We start from the raw sequence: 18,509 nt of genomic DNA on the forward strand, positions 1-18,509 counted from the left end.
TCTCTACTCCCTCCCTATCCCCCTTGCCTCTCCTTCAAACGCACACACACACACACACACAAACACACTCAAACACACTCTCACACACACTAAGTCCACCTCCACCATCACACAAAGTATGCTAATTAGTACATGGTACATGCCTGTAACAGGCCTGTGTGTATGGAGGGGGCTGAGGGGGATTTACCGACCCCCCCCTCCCTTTCCTGTCAACTTCAAGACCGTCCCGTAGGACATGCAGAGAGGAAATCAGATCTTTAATCTCCATGCTTCCTTCCTGGTGCGGCTCCTTTTTTGAAGAAATTAAATCTAAATCGCCTTCACGTAATTAACAGCATATAGATGCTCCTCTGCTGCTCAAGAACATGGCTGCCGTTGAACTCCGCAACCCCAGATCATTTTAATGATACAGATTAATCCTCCCTCAAATGCAGACCACGTATATAGACTATCCACAATAAAAAAAAATGCAATAACACTTTTTTCCCCCATTATTTTTCAGGAGTGTGTGTGTTTGTGGGAGAAGTCCTTCCCCTTCTCCCTCGGTTTTTGTCATTTTGTGAAATTAAAGGACTAAGCACTTCTGTCCCGCGCCTACAAGCTGGCGTGGCACCATATGGCTGGTGGTAGTGTGTGGCAATTAGTGCCACTGATTAATGGAGAACAGACTCATTTTCTGCTTATAATTGAGGCTGCGTTTGAATCGCCCCCCCCAACCCCCCCACACCACCACCTACACCCCTACACTCACAGTCACCCAAAGATACATACCCCCCCCCCCCCCATTGTCGATTCAGCACGTATCTATCCTGTGTTTGCGTGTATATGTGTGTGTGTGTGGGGGTGTGTGTGTGGGCGAAAGTGTTAAATAATCATCGGTTGTCTGAGGCTCCAAAAAGAGAAATCCTTCTCTAAGTCTGTCTGTTGAGCTTTATGGTTTTAGTAAACACAGTCCATTGGTAAAGGGATATGTAGCTTATATGGTGTAATACGTTTTCATATTACCATTTAAATTAATCATAATAATCAATTTCTCATAATCGGCTAGCATGGTGAAGGAATATTCTGTGTACAAATAGAGAAAATGTGTGTAGGCAACCTCGTGTAGCACATGTGTGCACAGGCACGCATCTGAGTCTATGCAAATGTGTGCTTATGTGAGACGGTGTGTCTAAGTGTGTGCAAGGAATTGTGTGTCTTAAAGTTGAGCGTGTAGCATCCATGTGACTGGCGAAGCCCTTGCATATATTTCATAGTCAGTGTGCAAGGCCAGGCACATTTGTAACCAGACGAAAAGGAAAATTCAAATTGAGTAATGACTTTCTGCTTGTCCTAATTAACCAGGGATCAGCAGGATATATTTAAGGGGGTTGGCGTGGGGAGGCAGGAGCTGGGAAGGGTGGGGGCAGTTAAAATGCTTCTAAAAATAGGCCTGAGTCTATCATCACAACCTAGTTTTAAAACAAATTCATCTTTGGATTTTAATTTAAAACACACTTTTTGATAGGAGAGCCCACGGTCCTCCTCTATTGCTGTTTTATACTGCCCCCCCCCCTTCTTGTTCACCAGAGGATTAAAGGGGGGTTGACCTGCTTAGCGCAAATTTCAGCCAATTTCACTTCCCCTTAAGATGCCTCGCTATGATACACAAACATAATTCCGGAAAAAACTAGCAAAGCATGTTGGGTACTGAGAACAGATAAAACAACATTATGGGCAGAGCAGGAAATGCTTGAAATAGAGGAGCCTAGTACGATTTGTAACACAGAGAACTCACATAACAACAGAGCAGGGTATTGTGAGTAGTACAGAGAACACGTACAGCAGAAGAGCAGAGGATCATGGGTAGACTGTGCAGTGTTTCCACAATATCAACATTGACCACCACACAATGATTTTCCAGGTTGTACTAAATTGTGCTTAAATCTGGTTAGCATCATAACCATGCTGCGCTGATTTGTTAAAAACTGTTGCATTCAAGTTAATTCTGCAAACCTGCCACCACAAATAGAATTCAACTCTGTGGGAAACACTGCTGTGGCATTGTGGGAAATACCAGGAAGAGATTCGGTGTATGAGAGAAAGAGCTGCCTCTCACCTGCACATGATCTCGTGTGTGAGCAGCACTCGACACATCTCGGGGTTCTTGTCCTGACCTTCATAGATGATTGCCTATGCAAACACATTGAAAACACACACATTAGATCTCATACTTTGTCCTCATGTCCTCATGGTGTTTTCATTGGTGTTAATACAGTCAGCATGACATGGTTCATTTGAAAAATCTGTTATGTTTCAGACATAACAGTTGAAACAGCAGGGTGAAATTAGTTTTGGACCAATTACTCAATACTGCCATAATTGCCTACATTTGTGGAAATATATAATCATTTATTTGATTGTAAGCCTCCAGCTAATGGCTTCATGACATCATTAAATAACACATTTGCCTTGTTTAATGTGTGACTGAGGGAAGTTGGCTGGGCAGTTTTGTGATTACTGTTGGGAACAGCTGGATACTGCATTTGCATCAACACAGTCAATAATTTCTACTTTTGCAGTAAACAAATGGTACATATTTGACAAGACGTGTAACTTGGTTCACTATTGGATTTCTGACAATTTTTTTTATATGTGTAGTAAGGCACTTGACATAGCTATCTGTGTATCGATATACATACATGCATACATACATACATGCATACATACATAAACATGTATACATACATAAACAGCAACAATCCCTCCCAACCAACCCAACTCTTGATCTCTCTATAGGTTTCTGATTTTCTCTCTCTAAATGCATACAAATACTTTATATATCTCTCTCTCTCACACACACACACACACACACACACACACACACACACACACACACACACACACACACACACACACAGAGCAGCCCATTTACTGCCTCTGGCCTGGGGGATGTGTGATGAATAGCAGTGTGTGTCGTGGGAAATCGGTGGGACGGGGCCAGTGTGTGTGTGTGTTGCTGGCCAGGAACGCCGCATCCGGGGCCCTGCCTCCCGACAGCCACAGCCCAGCCCAGCCCAGCCACAGCCCAGAGCAGAGCAGAGCAGAGCAGAGCAGCCCAGAGCAGAGCAGAGCAGAGCAGAGCAGCCCAGAGCAGAGCAGAGCAGAGCAGCCCAGAGCAGAGCAGAGCAGAGCAGCCCAGAGCAGAGCAGAGCAGAGCAGCCCAGAGCAGAGCAGAGCAGAGCAGAGCTCAACAGTGCAACGCTGCAGGCCACTTACATAAGCATGGGGCAACATTTCAAAACAAAGCAGAAGAGAGTACAGTGCAGTGACATGGGAGCTACACTGTTGCAGGCTCTACTGTCCCATGCTGTGCTGTGCCATGTGCTCTGTTCTGCTTTGCAATTACCAGATGGGCTGAGGTGTGGTGTATCGTAAAGTAACAGTCCATCTTGCAACAAAACCTCAACCCATTCACTGACAGGCATCCTGATGGCCTTTAGCTGGCAATGCCATAGGCTAATGTGGCTGAGGAATAGGGTTTTAATTGCTCATTCACCTAGCAGTTGCAGAGAAAAGAGACAGGGGGTCTTGTCCAGCAGTTTGTGTGGCTTTCGACTTGAACCGATTAAATTGCATTCACTGGACATATTCACAGGATCCGCCTGCTTATGCGTTGCGATTACAGCTCATCAGCCCTGGTCATTGTTGGCTGAATCTTAATTAGAATAAATGGAAGGTGACATTAAAAAAAACCCACTATGTGAAGTTTAACACTAGTTTACAAGAGTCATTACAATGTTATTACAGCGCTTGTAACTCTGAGCTGACAGATTATTACACCAAGCAGAGAGAGAGACAGAGAGAGAGAGAGAGAGAAGGAGAGAAATAGGGGAGGGGGAGATAGATAGAGATGGGGGTATAGAGAGAGGGAGAGGGAGAGAGAGAAGGAGAAAGAGAGAGGGGGGGGTGATGGGAAATGGAGGCAGGACTAATAGGCCACATGTGTGTCATGCCGAGGTTGGAGTGTGGAAATGTCAGAGGAGGAATGTTTGATTCATTGCATAAAAATGATGAAAACACTTCTCCTACACTTGGACGTGTGAGGTTTTTCTGTTTTTCTCCTTTTTTTCCTTTACATGAGGCACTGTCAGAGGGGGGATGCCATCATATTTTTCCTGGGTTCAGAGCATTGTATCTCCACCCTTCTTCTCAGGACTTAAATATTCATGACTCATGCTGTGGAGGATCTCAGAAATACTGGAAAGCTTGTGCTTTTCTCAGGCTCTTTTCCTCTCCTCCCCTCTGCCACACTCGCTCTAAGCCTCTCTCTCTCTTTATATCCCTCTCTCTATGCCTCTCACTCAATACCCCCGTCCCCTCTCTCTTTCTCTTGGTCTCTCTGTGTCTTTTCTCTCTCTCTCTCTCTCTCTCTCTCTCTCTCTCTCTCTCTCTCTCTCTCTCTCTCCTCGTTTTCCTTCTCAGTTGTTTCAGAAGTGGGAAGGGAAAGCTTGAGTGGCTCTCTGCTCTTCCTCTGGATGCCTGTCATGGTGAGGCTGGTGTGTGTGTGTGTGTGTGTGTGTGTGTGTGTGTGTGTGTGTGTATGTGTGTGTGTGTGTTTATGTGCAAGCGTGTGTGTGTCTTGAAGGGGAGACGGGGCATCAGAGTTTGTGCATGTTCGGCATCTACCTACTCTAGTGTGTAAGGCTGCAGAACAAGCATGCGTGTCGTGCTGTGGCAGCAAAATAAGGGAGGAGGGAGGGGGTGGGAGGGGGTGGGGGGGTGGAAGGGAAGGTAAACGGGGTAGTTCGGTTTTGGTGGGGGGGCATTTGGAGATGGTGCGGAGAGCAGTTGGGATGCCAGACTGGATCATGGCACGCCATCTGGCTCCAACGCCCATATATTCCCAAATTTCCCAGCTTTGCTCTCACCCTCCCCAACACAAAACGCCATGTTTGCTTTCTGTTTCTGCTTTTTTTTGTGTCGCGTCCTCCAACGTTGGCAAGTGTCTTTATTTTCCCATCAACGTGCAAAGACTTGGCACACGGGCACCATCAATGCCAGTCCAACGAGGCGTTGTCTCAACTCCACCCTACCTGTAGTCTCCCCCCTCCCTCTCACTCGGACTGTCACCAGTCCAGCCGTTGTCATCAGGCTAGTTCACCTGCTATGCCAGTGAATAGATCTACAAACTAAGGAGTCACATCGCTCAAAGATCGGCTGTCATTGTGGACTCTTATTAAAGACTGGGAGCAGAGCCACAGAGACTGTCCCCGTAAGTAACATTCAGTCAGTCACCACAGATGCTCCACCTTATAATCACCGCTGAGCACAATAATCGGACGATACTCTCAATGTAACCGGACAAAGGCACGAAACCTCACTATTGTTTGGTGCCTTTCAAATGTACTTTGTCCGTACAAAAGCCCCCCCCCCCCCCCCCCACCCCCCTTGGAAAAATGATACCTTTATTGCCAATGCTGTGGCTGGCGTTGCCCCCGGACATTTGTTCCGTGGGGTTTTTGTTTTCACTTTGAGGGAATGAGGGCCAAGGTCTTCTAAATGTGCCCAACATGCATCACCGCTGGCAGGCAGGAGTCTGGAGAGAGAGCCCTGCTTCCTGCACCACACTCATGCTGGCGCTGGCGCTCGTAGCCCTTATCTATCTTAGCTCTCGTGCACAACTAGGCCTCGCACTCCATCCTCCTCCAGAACAACGCTGTCTTCACGGCACAGGCGGGCGGACGAGAGCTACGAGTTTATTATTAATGCCCTGATGTAATTCAGGAATGAAATCACTTGGTGTGGCTTTAATGGCAGTGCCTCAAGGGGGGGAAAAGAAATAAAACTACAAGTTTTTCGAGCATGTAAGGTTTGCCAGCTGAATTGTTTTCCATCAATATCACCACATATCATTGGCATCTTTTTCTCCCCATTGATTCTCATCCATATTTTGGCGTCTTACATTTTATAAATCTTTCCAGAACGGCTCACATGGGATGGGAGTGGAGTGAAGTTCATTTGAACAGAAACTCCCAGCGCGTGGAAATTTCCATGCGCGTTTACAACGTGTTTCAGAGTGAGAAAGCACAAATACAAAATGACTAGAAACAACGAAAAAGGACATGCAAAAGCAAAGGTAATGTAAAACAAATTCATAAGAAAAAAAAGATAGCACGAGAGAACAAACCTGACCTCACTTCTAATAAACCCACTTTTTTTCCCCTCCCCTACTTTTTCAACTTAAATGGGGAAAAAAATGAAATTGCAAAGTGACACCACCGGTCCGCTCCTGAGGAACAGTGCTGAAGGAGACTGAACAGTCACTCTCTCCTCTCGCACGGTCCTCAACACTGACAAATTAGTTCGACCTGATCCTGAGTGCGCACTATCAGCCCCCAGACTACAGGAAATGTCCCATACAGGAGATTAATACACCCCTTTGTCTGTTTGGTTTATGCAGCTCAAGTATTTGGTTACCAAATATTTTGTCAGCGGGCTCTTGATAGCCAACGTTTTAATAACGCGATAAGCATTGGTTTACAGTGTGAGTTTTCTCAGGAGGGGAAAATAAATAAAAATGGCTACTTTTCTTAATCATCTGAAATGTGAAGAGAGGGAAAAAAAACATTTCCTGCGGCCTTCCAACCGAATCCAACAACCACCCTTTCGTAGAGCACACACACAAACACACACAAACACACACACACACACAGACACATACACACATAGACAAAAATCAGCCCAGCCCTCAAAAAACAAGGTATGCTATCACAGTGTTTGTGTCACACATGCCCAATATACCCAGCTAGCTAAAGCCTCATCCAAAGCAAGCACAGGGGTGCATAAATAAGCATGTAGCATTCATCTGCCTTTTAATACATATTTCATCTCCCCGAGAACACTTTTCAAATCTCATTCTCCGTTTGCCTGGGCGCCTTTGATGTGACGGCTGAAATGTAAGGCTTGTAAACAAGTCGCTATAAAGACATGGGGGGGCACCCTTCTTCCTCCGTTAGCATCATTTGTTAGCGCCCGTGACAGGAGCACGGCTTCCTTTCTTCCTGGGCGGCGGTGCGACTTTCTAAAACGAGGTGCCGTATTCTTAGAGCATTTCCCCTTTTACAATCACTGCCCCCCAAACAATCTGTGCAGACACACACACACACACACACACTCACACAATCACACACACATCACACGCTTTACATCCACTGCTACAGAGTGAAACCTGGCTGTATGTTAAAAGAAAGTGAAGACAGGGAGCACGAGAAAGGGAGAAGAAAAGACGGAGGCAGAGACAGAGACAGAGAGAGAGAGAGAGAGAGAGAGAGAAAGATAGAGAGAGAGAGAGAGAGAGAGAAAGAGAGAGAGAGAGAAAGATAGAGAAAGAGAGAGAGAGAGAGAGAGAGAGAGAAAGATAGAGAAAGAGAGAGAGAGAGAGAGAGAGAGAGAGGCTGGTAGGTAAGCAGGGAAGTGTCCATCAGCTTTATCAGAGAGCGGGCGGATGATCAGTGAACCAGCTCCAAAGCCTGGTGCCCTGGGGCCGCGCTCTCTCTGTATCTGTCTCCTCTCTTCCCTCCCTCGCTATCAGAGCGCCCATCAGTCTGTCAGCCTATTTACATCTTCTTCTTGGGGGTGAGCTATTCATTGCCCAGTCAGCCGGTAAATACTTCTCTTCATAATGCAAGTTGATTTATCACTATTAAGACTCAGTTTGGCAATCGTGTGGCAGCTCCGACGTGCTCGGAGCCTGTGGCGCATTATAATAAAGCAGACAGGTAGCTGCCTTTACTATAACAGATTAGCCCATGAAAATGACTACGGAGCTACTCTGATGGCAGCTTAAACACCACAACAGAGAGCATAACAGTATGACTAACCCCTGTATTATTTACTGTAACCATAACAAAGTGCTCTACTACACATTTCGACGTGTAACACTATCGCCATGCCATTTCAGTGAGCCTAAATATATATGTGGTCTTGTTTGCGATGTAATCATCACGTCGCTCCGTGGGGGATTTCGGAACGGCACGTCGTCCTACAAGGAGGGGGCCACATCTGCTGCGGTGAGCAACTGCGACGGCTGTTTCGCAGCCTCCAGGAGCTACTGTCGACCAACAGCGACCACACTTGATCGTCGGCGAGGCCGGGCCTGACCACCTCCACGACCGCAGCCGCGAGGAGAGCCAGCGGCTCGCTGCAGCCGATTCATCTGTGAAGCTAGTTAGTTCGGCACGCAACGGCTTTTCCAGCGAGAGAAAAAAGGAGTAGTGAACTCCCCAACAATCACAGCTGAGGTGGGGTTTTTCTATTATTTAAAGAATTATGATAATGAATAAATCACAGAATTCCCAAATAGTTCCCAAGTTAAGACACATGGACAGAGAACATCTGAAGAAACCTTAAATGAGAATCCCCTGAGAGGAACTTTAAAAAAAGAGAGAGGGGAAAAAAAATCTTGGAAGGTACGAGGGCCACAATCATCACGCCTGCTGTCAGCTCCACTTTGGAATCTAGAAGCCTACAATTCAAGACATCATCACACAGAACAGCTCGAGGAACCAGGGGCCCAGGTTCCATTTCCTATTCCAATTCTGGGAAAAACGAAAAAAAATAAATTAAAAAAAACGGCAGAGGCATTAAAAAGTCCACGTCTCTTGTTGCGGCAGCATGGGTTGGCCGAGTCCCACGGTGGTGGCTACTCAGCGGCGAGGGTGAAAAAAAAGACATATCCAACATCCAAAGCCTGGAGCTTAAGTGTAGCCAGCTCTACAGGCTACAGCATTTATTTCAGGATATCAAAGACACACACACGCCAGCCTCCGAGAATGTACCTAGCCTAGTAAGGGTCATAAATCTTTCACCCAATACTACAAGTAGCCATTAGGAGATTTTGTGGGATAACTCTGTACAAGCCGCCTCTACACCTTGGAGTTTCTATATCTCTCAGCAGAGAAGAAAGGGGGAAAAAAACACCCATTCTAGTCAAATTCATTTTTTGCTTGCGTCATTATTTCTAGCTCAAGATTACTGTCGAAGAAGACCTGTCAAAACATTTTTATGGATGATTTTTCTTTTTTAAAATCCTCACTTGTACTGTGAAGATGACTCAGTGGACGTGGCTGTTAGCGAGGGTGGAATTAGCCGCGCGCAGGAGCACTGCCACACACCGAGGAACGAGACGTGTGAGTCTGGGCTTATTGGCTCGCCGTGAAGCTGACAGACTCACACCGTCAACCTGGCAGCCACGGGAGGGGTGGTGGGGTGGGTGGGCGTAACGTGCCTCCACGTGCGAAAGGCGTCCGTGGGACCCCACAGGTGCGAGAGCGAGAGTGGCACGTGAAGTGCTACGATCCGCCGTGTGAGGTCCGTGTCTGTGCACAGCGTCGCGCGCCATCACAAAGCACTGGTTAATGAGCTCATCTCGACCTGCCCCCCCCCCCCCCCCCAAAACACACACACACACACACACACACACACACACACACACACACACACACACACACACACACACACACACACATACCGACAAACGTACATATTTTCTCACATCTTATTATTGATAAGATGATAAAATAACCTTATTCTCTCACACACACATCTTGCGCACATAAACACACACCTCTTTACTAGCTTACACGCTCTCTCTCTCTCTCTCTTTCTCTCTCTCTCTCTCTCTCTCTCTCCCAGTCACTCGCTCATACACACACACACACACACACACACACACACACACACACACACACACACACACACACCTCCATCCAACCCATCATCCTCATAAAGTTCTCTCTCATCAGGAAACAGACTACACTAATGGAGCTGTTTTTACCTGCTATAAACCACTCTCGAGTGATACACATTTAAGGGAGGTGAAGCCAAGCATGAAATATGCAGGGTGTTTTTTTCCCCCTCTCGCTGCCTCCAAAACGAGGCTCAAGTGACGGAAACAGACAACATCCGCAACATCCTGCACGAGGGAATCTGCTTTTAAATTGTTTCTTTTTTCCCTCTCCTGATTCGAGCTTATTTCCTGCACAGGGGTGTGGATGGCCTCGCATTCAGTAATTCTGTTGTTTTATTTGTCCATTTTAAGAAGCCCAAAGAAAAAGCAACCAACGAAAAATAAAAATAAAACATCAGAGAAAAAAACAAAGCCTTAGGGCGGTCATGAGGGTCACACTCTCACTGCTACACGCACACACACACACAAGCACACACACACACACTCGCATACCGCATACAGCACAGGCCAAAACAACTCCACGGCCCCGCAGCGGGTCAGCTGCTCCTCGCTCAAAAAAAGGGGATACGATCCCAAAGCATAGGGTCATCTCTGAAGGCTACTCTGGCCACAGCAAAGTTTGTAAATGCACTCGGTAACCCAAACAGACCCACGTATGTTCCCACACACACACACACACACAAACACACACACACACACACACACACACACACACACACATGCTTGCAGACAAAGATACATAATCACAGCTATACTCTCTCTCTTCTTTTATCTTTCTCTGTCCTAGTGCATAATCTTCAACCACAGTCTTCACAACCCTTGTGTAGCCAGTGGACAAAAAGAGGGAAGTAGCAACTTACCTGCTTGGTCATGGAGTCAATAAGCCGCACATAAAAATCCTGTTCTGTTCTGATGCCTGTGGAGGGCAGAAGACGGAGGGGGAGAGACAATGAGAGAGGGGACCAGATGACAAAGTCAGTAAGGACTATTCTCATGGCTCAATCAGATTCCCCATAGTCATAAACACTCACAGTCACACACTGTCACGCACACACAGGCCTACATGCTCGCGCGCGCGCGCGCACGCACACACACACACACACACACACACACACACACACACACACACACATACACACACACATACACACACACACACACACACACACACACACACACACACACACACACACACACACACACACATACACACCTCTTCTTCTGTTCAAAAACTCTCAACAAATCCCTCCTCCAAGAAGAATATCAGTGACAAACCATTATGCTTCATGCAGCTTGCTTCAATAGTCTCCTCATCCCATGGCATTTCAACTCATTTTTTTAGCCAGCCATCAGCTAAAAATAGCTGAGACTGTTTTACCAAAGCAATCCATTTCATACTGTTGCCACTGTATTGCAATCTGAGCATGTGCACAGACAACCCAACATGCAGCTGCCGAATTTTCAAAATCATGTACCTAATGAATCTCAGAAAGACACTTTTCATTTTTGTCTAAACAGTTGAAATAATATTTACCAACCCGTTGTTGGCTAGTCTGTTTGAAAGACAGGAGATAATTAAAATTTCCATAACTGCAATAATAAAAACAATTATTCTGGAATAAAAAATGCAATTGCAAAAAATTGTCACGTTTGTCTAAAACGTGTGTCGTTTTAGACAAACTATTGTCTAACGTGTCTATTGCTTGAGCTGCCGCTCAACGTTACATCACATACCCACAACAATTTATAATAATTTCTCGAAGATACCGAGGAGCCTGCGCTATAACTAGTCTTGACTTATCAAGAAACCAACCGGATAAGAGATTTTAAAGGCTCAGCTGATGTGGACTGGCTATGCACAGCCTGTTCGAGGCCTGCCTGCTTTCCCATTTAGCCAACAGGCGACCCGTTATGAAACGATCCTTAAACTAACACGCACGGAGACAAATAGCACGTAACAGGATAATTGACCCGCTGATTGAACCAGTGATGGACAGGCCGTCAGTTCCAGTCAAGGACTGTAGTTATGTTGCTTACATTTACACACATTAGGGTGAATATTCTGATAGGAAAAAAATGTGCAAAAAACCTGTTCATGTCTGGTAGGCTAGGCCTATTCAGTTACAGCAAATAATCTGCGTCGGCCTAATTGATATAGACACGTGGGAAATTATTGTTTCCAACGCTTTAGTGGATAGACTATGTGCAATCGGTCAAATACCTAGAGGAATTATTTATCTCGAAAATAATAAAATAATGCTGAGTGTATTTAGGCTACTGTATAATGATTTTAAATAGATTACACCTTTTATGCTAAGTTTATTTTCACAAAATAGCTCATCACATTTAAATATCTGATTGCAGGCAATTGTTTTTTCCAAAGGTATCATTTTGCTCATATTCTAGAATAAGGTTTGACAAGTATATTTGGTGTAGGCCACCAGGTGCGGCGTATGTATTTTCAGAGAATCGAATGCAAATTATGTTGGTTAGCGCCCGTTTCCTGCAGCCACGGCGTGCGTAAATGGAGCAGCCAAGTAGAGAGATAATGCAACTCACCATTGCTGTAAAGAAGTTGGAGTCTGTAATGAATCCCGTTGTTTGTCTTTTCTCCGGAGCATTCCTAGTCGGGACAACGACAGTGTAACGGTTAGAACATTGTACCAGGATGTAAGAGTGAAAAGTTTGTTGATAGAACAAACCTAATTTACAGTTGCTGACAAATAATTTAATGATCAGGCTATATGGCGCTCTTTCAGTTGTGGACATTTCATTATTATCTTTTATCCAACTTAAATCAAAAAGAGAAAATTTGAATGTTTTTACTTAATAATCTTACTGTAATCGGCGATACAAAATGTATGTTGATTTATTGCTTTTAAGGAAAATGTGGTTGGGACATAAATAGAACTAATGTAGTATGAAAGGTCGTGCTATGGCTAAGTGGAGCGGTGGGAATGTTTAGCAATAAACATTATTAAATTTTCCCTGTAACACATCGAAAAACAAACACGGGCAGAGCTAAAGCTTTCCTTGCAATTTAAGTGTCAACACATGCCTTGTTCTGAAACGTTTTGGAGAGCAATACATTGGTAGGCTACTGAGAACCTCTCCTGCTTTCAAATAATTTCGGGCACTGATAAATAGGCTATGAAAATAAAACCCTATAAAATAAAATGCATTTGTCAACACTTATCATAAAAACTACACTGTATACTGAGTGAATTAAGAAAATTAAATGTGCTTTGGCTACTATTATTACTGTTATAATATGGTCTATATTTTTGCACTATTGTTATTGTTGGCTAAGATAGTAAATTATATTATTGCTATAATTATAATTACACACAGATTTACAACGGTGATTAAAAATAGTGTATTGACGTGGCTGATGTTTTTTTTTTTTTTTTGTTTACCGGCATTGTTAGCCTATTGCAAATAATGTTAATTAGATTTTGGCGAAGTCAGTTATTCTACGAGAACCAGAAGGAAAGTATGTTGGTAAATTCGGAGTGTTGGCAAAACTATATTTCCCCTTCATCATTATATGCTTAACTTTATTCGTATGTGTTTTAGACTGGTCCCTTTGGAAGAAACACAGCGCAAACCTTACCTTGTCTTTTTCAACAAATCCAACAAAAGATGTCCTTTCGATTTCCACAGGCTGTCCTTGCCTGTCGTACAGAGCCAAAACGAAGTGGAAGAAGTTGGATTTCCGAAGGTTTGAGGGCGGTTGTTTCTCAAAGTGTGCTCGGGCAAGACCCACTCCACTGTGGACAAATGCGCAAAGAGTGTTCGTGTTAACACATCCTCAAGCATGGTTAATCTAACACTGATTATGTCTGTGCTTTAAAAAAAAAGAACACTTTAACCATGCACAAACACGGTGATTCTGAGATTGCCTTTCCAGTAGCGGATTAGTAGCTTTTAAATAAATTAGCCAATTTGGTTAAAAGAGTTGGAATAACTTGCACAGCCTCATTTCTGCACGGTGAGTAGCCTAACCATCACCCTGTTCCGTGCGTCAAACGTTTTGATTTAAAATTAGCCTAGACAATCCAACAATTGTCTTTTGTCGTTTATTATTCAGAATTTGATAATTGAGTCGTATTTTTGACTGAGATAGTCTATGGTTTAGCCGCTTCGCACATCCACGAAGCAAACTGTTAAGAAACAATACATGCTATATCAAAAGTTTGACAGGAAACTGGACATCTTCGAAGTGTGGGGAGTGAAATGCTAAAATCATTAAAGTAGCAGTGCCATAAAATCCGTAAGGACTTTCCCCATCGCCGGAATTGTGCGTTGAGCAGTCCACACACCGCTACGGAGCCGCCGCGCTGAGAGGTGGACCTTGCCTGGGGCTTACCTCTGAGCGGCCGTGTTCGCATCCAACACCCCGGCACCTTGCATCCATGTCCGAACAGCGTTCATCCCGGATCCGAGAGGCTCTTCTTTCAAGCTATTCCCACTCCTTTGAATGCTCTCTTGAATTCCAAACATGAAAACTGGATCTTTCGCACTCCCTGTCGGTGCGGGTTAACAGAAGTGTTCAAACCCCGTGTTTGCTGTCCAGCGATAAAAAGGAGAGAATACAGAGCGCAAACCACAATAGATAAAGCGACGTTCTCGTTGACACGAGATACCGTATTGTCGTTATTATAAAAATGTCAGACAAGCAAACAGAGGATATCCAGGTGTCAATAAGACCGATAGACCGACGAAAATTCAAACGAAGCGCACACACGAGGAAAAGCTCACTTGAGGGTTTATGCCGATGTCCCCTCTGGATTCAGAAGATTTACAAAGAGAGCTCCAGTGTCAGTTTAAGAAAGAGGAGGATCAAATAGAGCTTTCAGACAGCGTTAGATCAAATGTCATCATCCCCTGACAAGTTTTCTTTCTCTTCTTTCTTTCTCTTTTGTGTATGCCCTTTTTCCTTCGTATACTTCCCCCTGTTTCCCTCTCAGAGAGAAACAAGATAGAAATTGGAAATCAAGAAGAAGAGGACCCTTGTGGGTGCTGATCCCGTGTTGCTCCCCTTGTTCAAATGGGAGTGATTTGTGTCCTTTCCCAAAGGAATCCTATTTGACTATCTGCGCGAACTAAACACAAGCACACTATAGCCCCCAAAAGGAGAGAGGGAGTGACTGAGAGAGGCGGGCCGCCCCCGAACAAAGGCAAGCCCAGTGTCAGATCCGCCCAACCACGATAGCCGTAGGCTCATTACATATTTAAGATAGTCCCTTCCTCGTTAACCCACAACGCAGTCCGCGGCAGAGTAACATCAAATCACAGGATGTGTGATGATAGTCCAGATAAGTGGGTTTAGAGAACCTTTTTACTGACAGCAACTTATCTCTTGTAGCCTATGTTGACACAGTGGTTACGTGATTCCCTTTTTTCAGGATAACTAGTCTGCATGCACTATAGCATGTAGCTACTTGGCATCCACCAATCTCAAGCTTAAACAAAGCAACCAGACAAATGTAGCCTATGTATGCCTAATGGGAAGTCTTTCAGAAATGACATGTTCAAAGTTATTCTTGAAGGACATATGATAGAAGCTGCGAGTAGCGCTAGATCACGCGCACTTGCTGGTCCAAAAAAGATGGGAAGACATGCGTGTAACAAACTGTTTAGGATATGTCAACATCGACTTAATACACAAACTATAATCTCTGTGCACTATAGCAGTCTAAATATCTCCAGTAGGCCTGTGTCATTTACTAAAGAAAAATGACAGTCTGACTGACTACTGACCTTTGGATAGCCTATAAATGTACATTTTTATAAAAACAGTTGTAACATGCCCTTTGGCGACAGGTCTATGCACCATATGGCTGGTTTCGCTGATTCATGTAGACAACATTTCTTCTGCCTTAAACACTCGGTCCACGATGGTAAGGTGCGCTTGCCCATCTTGTAGCCCCGGCCTAGACCATGCTTTCGGCGTAGCTCCACTACGGAAGCGACGAAGGGTTACACTATCTGGCGGAACGGATACAAGACTGGAGCTGTGCGTTTGAACACATGCTTTGACAGTAATCATACTTAATCTGAACAACTGTTATCAGAGGGGGCGTTTTCATGTTCAGCTTGACCTTGAATCCTTCAAAACCCACACTGAAGATTTTCCTTAAACAAATAGGTCTACCTGTTTTTCATCAGAACTGAGAAGTGAAACTATCACTTGGGTTAGTGACATTTATACGATTTGCAAAAGTAGGGGTGTCTCACTCTCTTTGCTAACTCCAAAACCATGAAAACAAGAGTTTGCCATACCAAAATATGAAAGGCAGCTATGTCCCTTCTTCATCTCTCAGTGTAACCCCAGCCAACATGTAGCTGTCAGTGAAGTTTGTCTCAGATTTAATACACATCTCACTATAGATAAGGCCTATAAGATAAGGCACCACTGCAAAACAAATACAAACTTTGCTCTTGTTTAATTTTATCAAATTATCATTCATGCCAACATTCATAATCCATATGTCAATTTTCTGTAGCCTTATTTTGGTAAGGTAGGTGCACTGATAATGTCATTGTTGTGAAAATGCAAAGGATTGAATGATCTTGCAGCTTGCACTAATGCCACTGAAGTTGCTGCTCATCCCCAGGGAAAGACAACAAAAGTTGCTGTGGCAACACATCATATTTGCCACCTCTGACCATCCCTGAAACATACAGGGGTTCCCTTCACTGTCAATATGTGCTTGGTGGCACTTATCATTTAAGACATGAAATTAACATGTGGGATATAGGTTTATGGGATTGTGCTTCTGTTAGAAGTATGTAGGCCTATATTTTGCTCTAATGTGTCTTTCGAAATGTATTATAACATTCAAACATATGACTTCAAAGAGAGTAGGCTAGTTTCTTTTTAGTTTTTAGTGAAAGGCTGCACAGTGGAGCATTTGAAAGTGTTCCTCAAAGAGTAGACTACTCTGTGTCTTTGTCTCTTTGATTTATTTTGACTATTGTTTAGTCTGATTTACAGTGCCCTCAGAACTAAAACATGCCCATGTCTGTGACTGCAATCTAACAGTCTTCACAGACTAGGCTATCCAGCCACCAATGACAGTGAAGAGAGACAAACAACAATGGCATAAACAATAATTAGTTCAAAATAACAATGGCACGGCCTATCTATAATTATTTTCCCATCTCAAGACAAGCTCCCTTGCTTGTGTGTCTGCTGTGTTTCCGCTGCATCCCTGACATCTGAGTCACAGAAGAAGGCAGATATAATGGAATACCTTTCATACTTGCAAGAAGTTAAGTAGCCTATGAAGTAAGGGTCTTGTAACCAGACCCAGGCCCCTATATTTGGGTCACCTGCATATATATAATTCTCACCTGTTTTTGTTAGGCTAGGCTATTTGTGTTTCCGTTGTATAGTGTGTAACCTAGGCTAGCCTACTACAATACAAAACCCTACAACAGCCCCAATATTAATCTGTCATTTATTTCTAAACCTTTTGGAGTGATGTGCCTGTAATATAGTCAAGCTTCTAATGTAGACGAGTTGATGGACACTTTCATACATAAAAACATGTAAACGAGGCTTTCATTAAAAGTGGAAGCAGAGGGAAAACTCGTAGCACTTACTGGCCATACAACTCAGTTCATTAAAAAAAAAAACCGACGTGGAATTTGCTGATGTTTAACTAGCGAACTCTCCAGTGATTGCTCGTTTGCACAGTTCTTGTTGCTCCTCTCCTCCACTTCCCCATCCCTATATGCACTCAATTATAGCAAGGTAGAGAGCCGCGTAGAGGTGAAGGAGAGAAGTAGGTCTAGCTAAAGTAACAGAAACGCGCAGAGGGCTGCACCAGACAACACGTGCGCTAAGCCTGGTTCCAAATGGGCGCGAAAAGAAAAGACGCATGAAGAGAGGTTGAACGACAAGAATGAAGTTCAGAAGATAGCCTACTGATCAAATGGTACATGTAAAACAGCCATATAGGCAGAGAAGAATAATTGGCTGCGTTAAGGGCTAATTTGTAAAAAAAATGCATGGGTAGTCAGTGTAGCCTAAATTATTATATAGGCTTGCATTTATTTATACCTGATTGTTGTGTGTCAGCAAGATACATGTTTTTCTATTACGGTATTAGGGCTGTCAGATGCGTCAGCTTCTTATCGGTCCCAAACAACTGTATTTCGTCCATGCATTTGAGAAATGTATGAGGACGTCGCTCCTATCAAGACCAAATAAACTTCTCTCTGGGCCCAGGCTATTTTATAGTTTACTGAAATGTCTTGCTTTGAAATTGACTACTTGGATGACATGGAAATTTAATTTCAGCTGCCATCTTACTAAATCACTCTTAAATGATGTGGGCAGTGGGCTACATACAGATCAGTATTGCAAACAACGAATTAGGATACATTGATGCTGGCCTAAAATAACATGTTGCCGAATTACTTCTTTTCTTGTCACTTACAAAGAGCAACCAACGACGCTTTATCTAGGTCAGGAACTTATAAATACTGTCTGGAATGTACTGTTATTAGCCTAGACCACTCATTGACATAATGCGCAACCTAGGGAAATATAGAGAGAGCGTGCTTTATGTGCGCGCGCGGGTATTTCTTTCCTCCAGTCTCGCAAGCTTGCGCAAGCACGGCACACCATCCTTCAACCATTTGATGCAGCCTTTTATATTATTTTGCGACGTCCGAAGCAAAGCATGTCTTGAGAGAATTACCCACATTTAACACTGTAGCCTATGTTTAAAACCCTACTGGTTTTGCTCATTGGAAATTGGGCACT

The 18,509-nt window shown here is 44.1% G+C and overlaps 1 protein-coding gene across 1 annotated transcript in view; it reads right to left on the reverse strand.

Moving 5' to 3' along the window:
• Window positions 1–14,809, reverse strand: part of LOC121709441 (transcription factor COE1-A-like) — a 140,233-nt gene extending 125,424 nt beyond the window's left edge. Inside the window, 5 exon segments of the mRNA XM_042092845.1 lie at window positions 2,099–2,172; window positions 10,591–10,646; window positions 12,290–12,353; window positions 13,344–13,500; window positions 14,100–14,809. Of these exon segments, the coding sequence (XP_041948779.1) occupies window positions 2,099–2,172; window positions 10,591–10,646; window positions 12,290–12,353; window positions 13,344–13,500; window positions 14,100–14,233 (485 nt within the window). The 5' untranslated portion in view covers window positions 14,234–14,809.
• Between the last annotated feature and the right edge of the window lie 3,700 nt (window positions 14,810–18,509).

Source organism: Alosa sapidissima, chromosome 5, assembly GCF_018492685.1.
Source record: "Alosa sapidissima isolate fAloSap1 chromosome 5, fAloSap1.pri, whole genome shotgun sequence".
Classification (NCBI taxonomy): Eukaryota; Metazoa; Chordata; class Actinopteri; order Clupeiformes; family Clupeidae; genus Alosa; species Alosa sapidissima.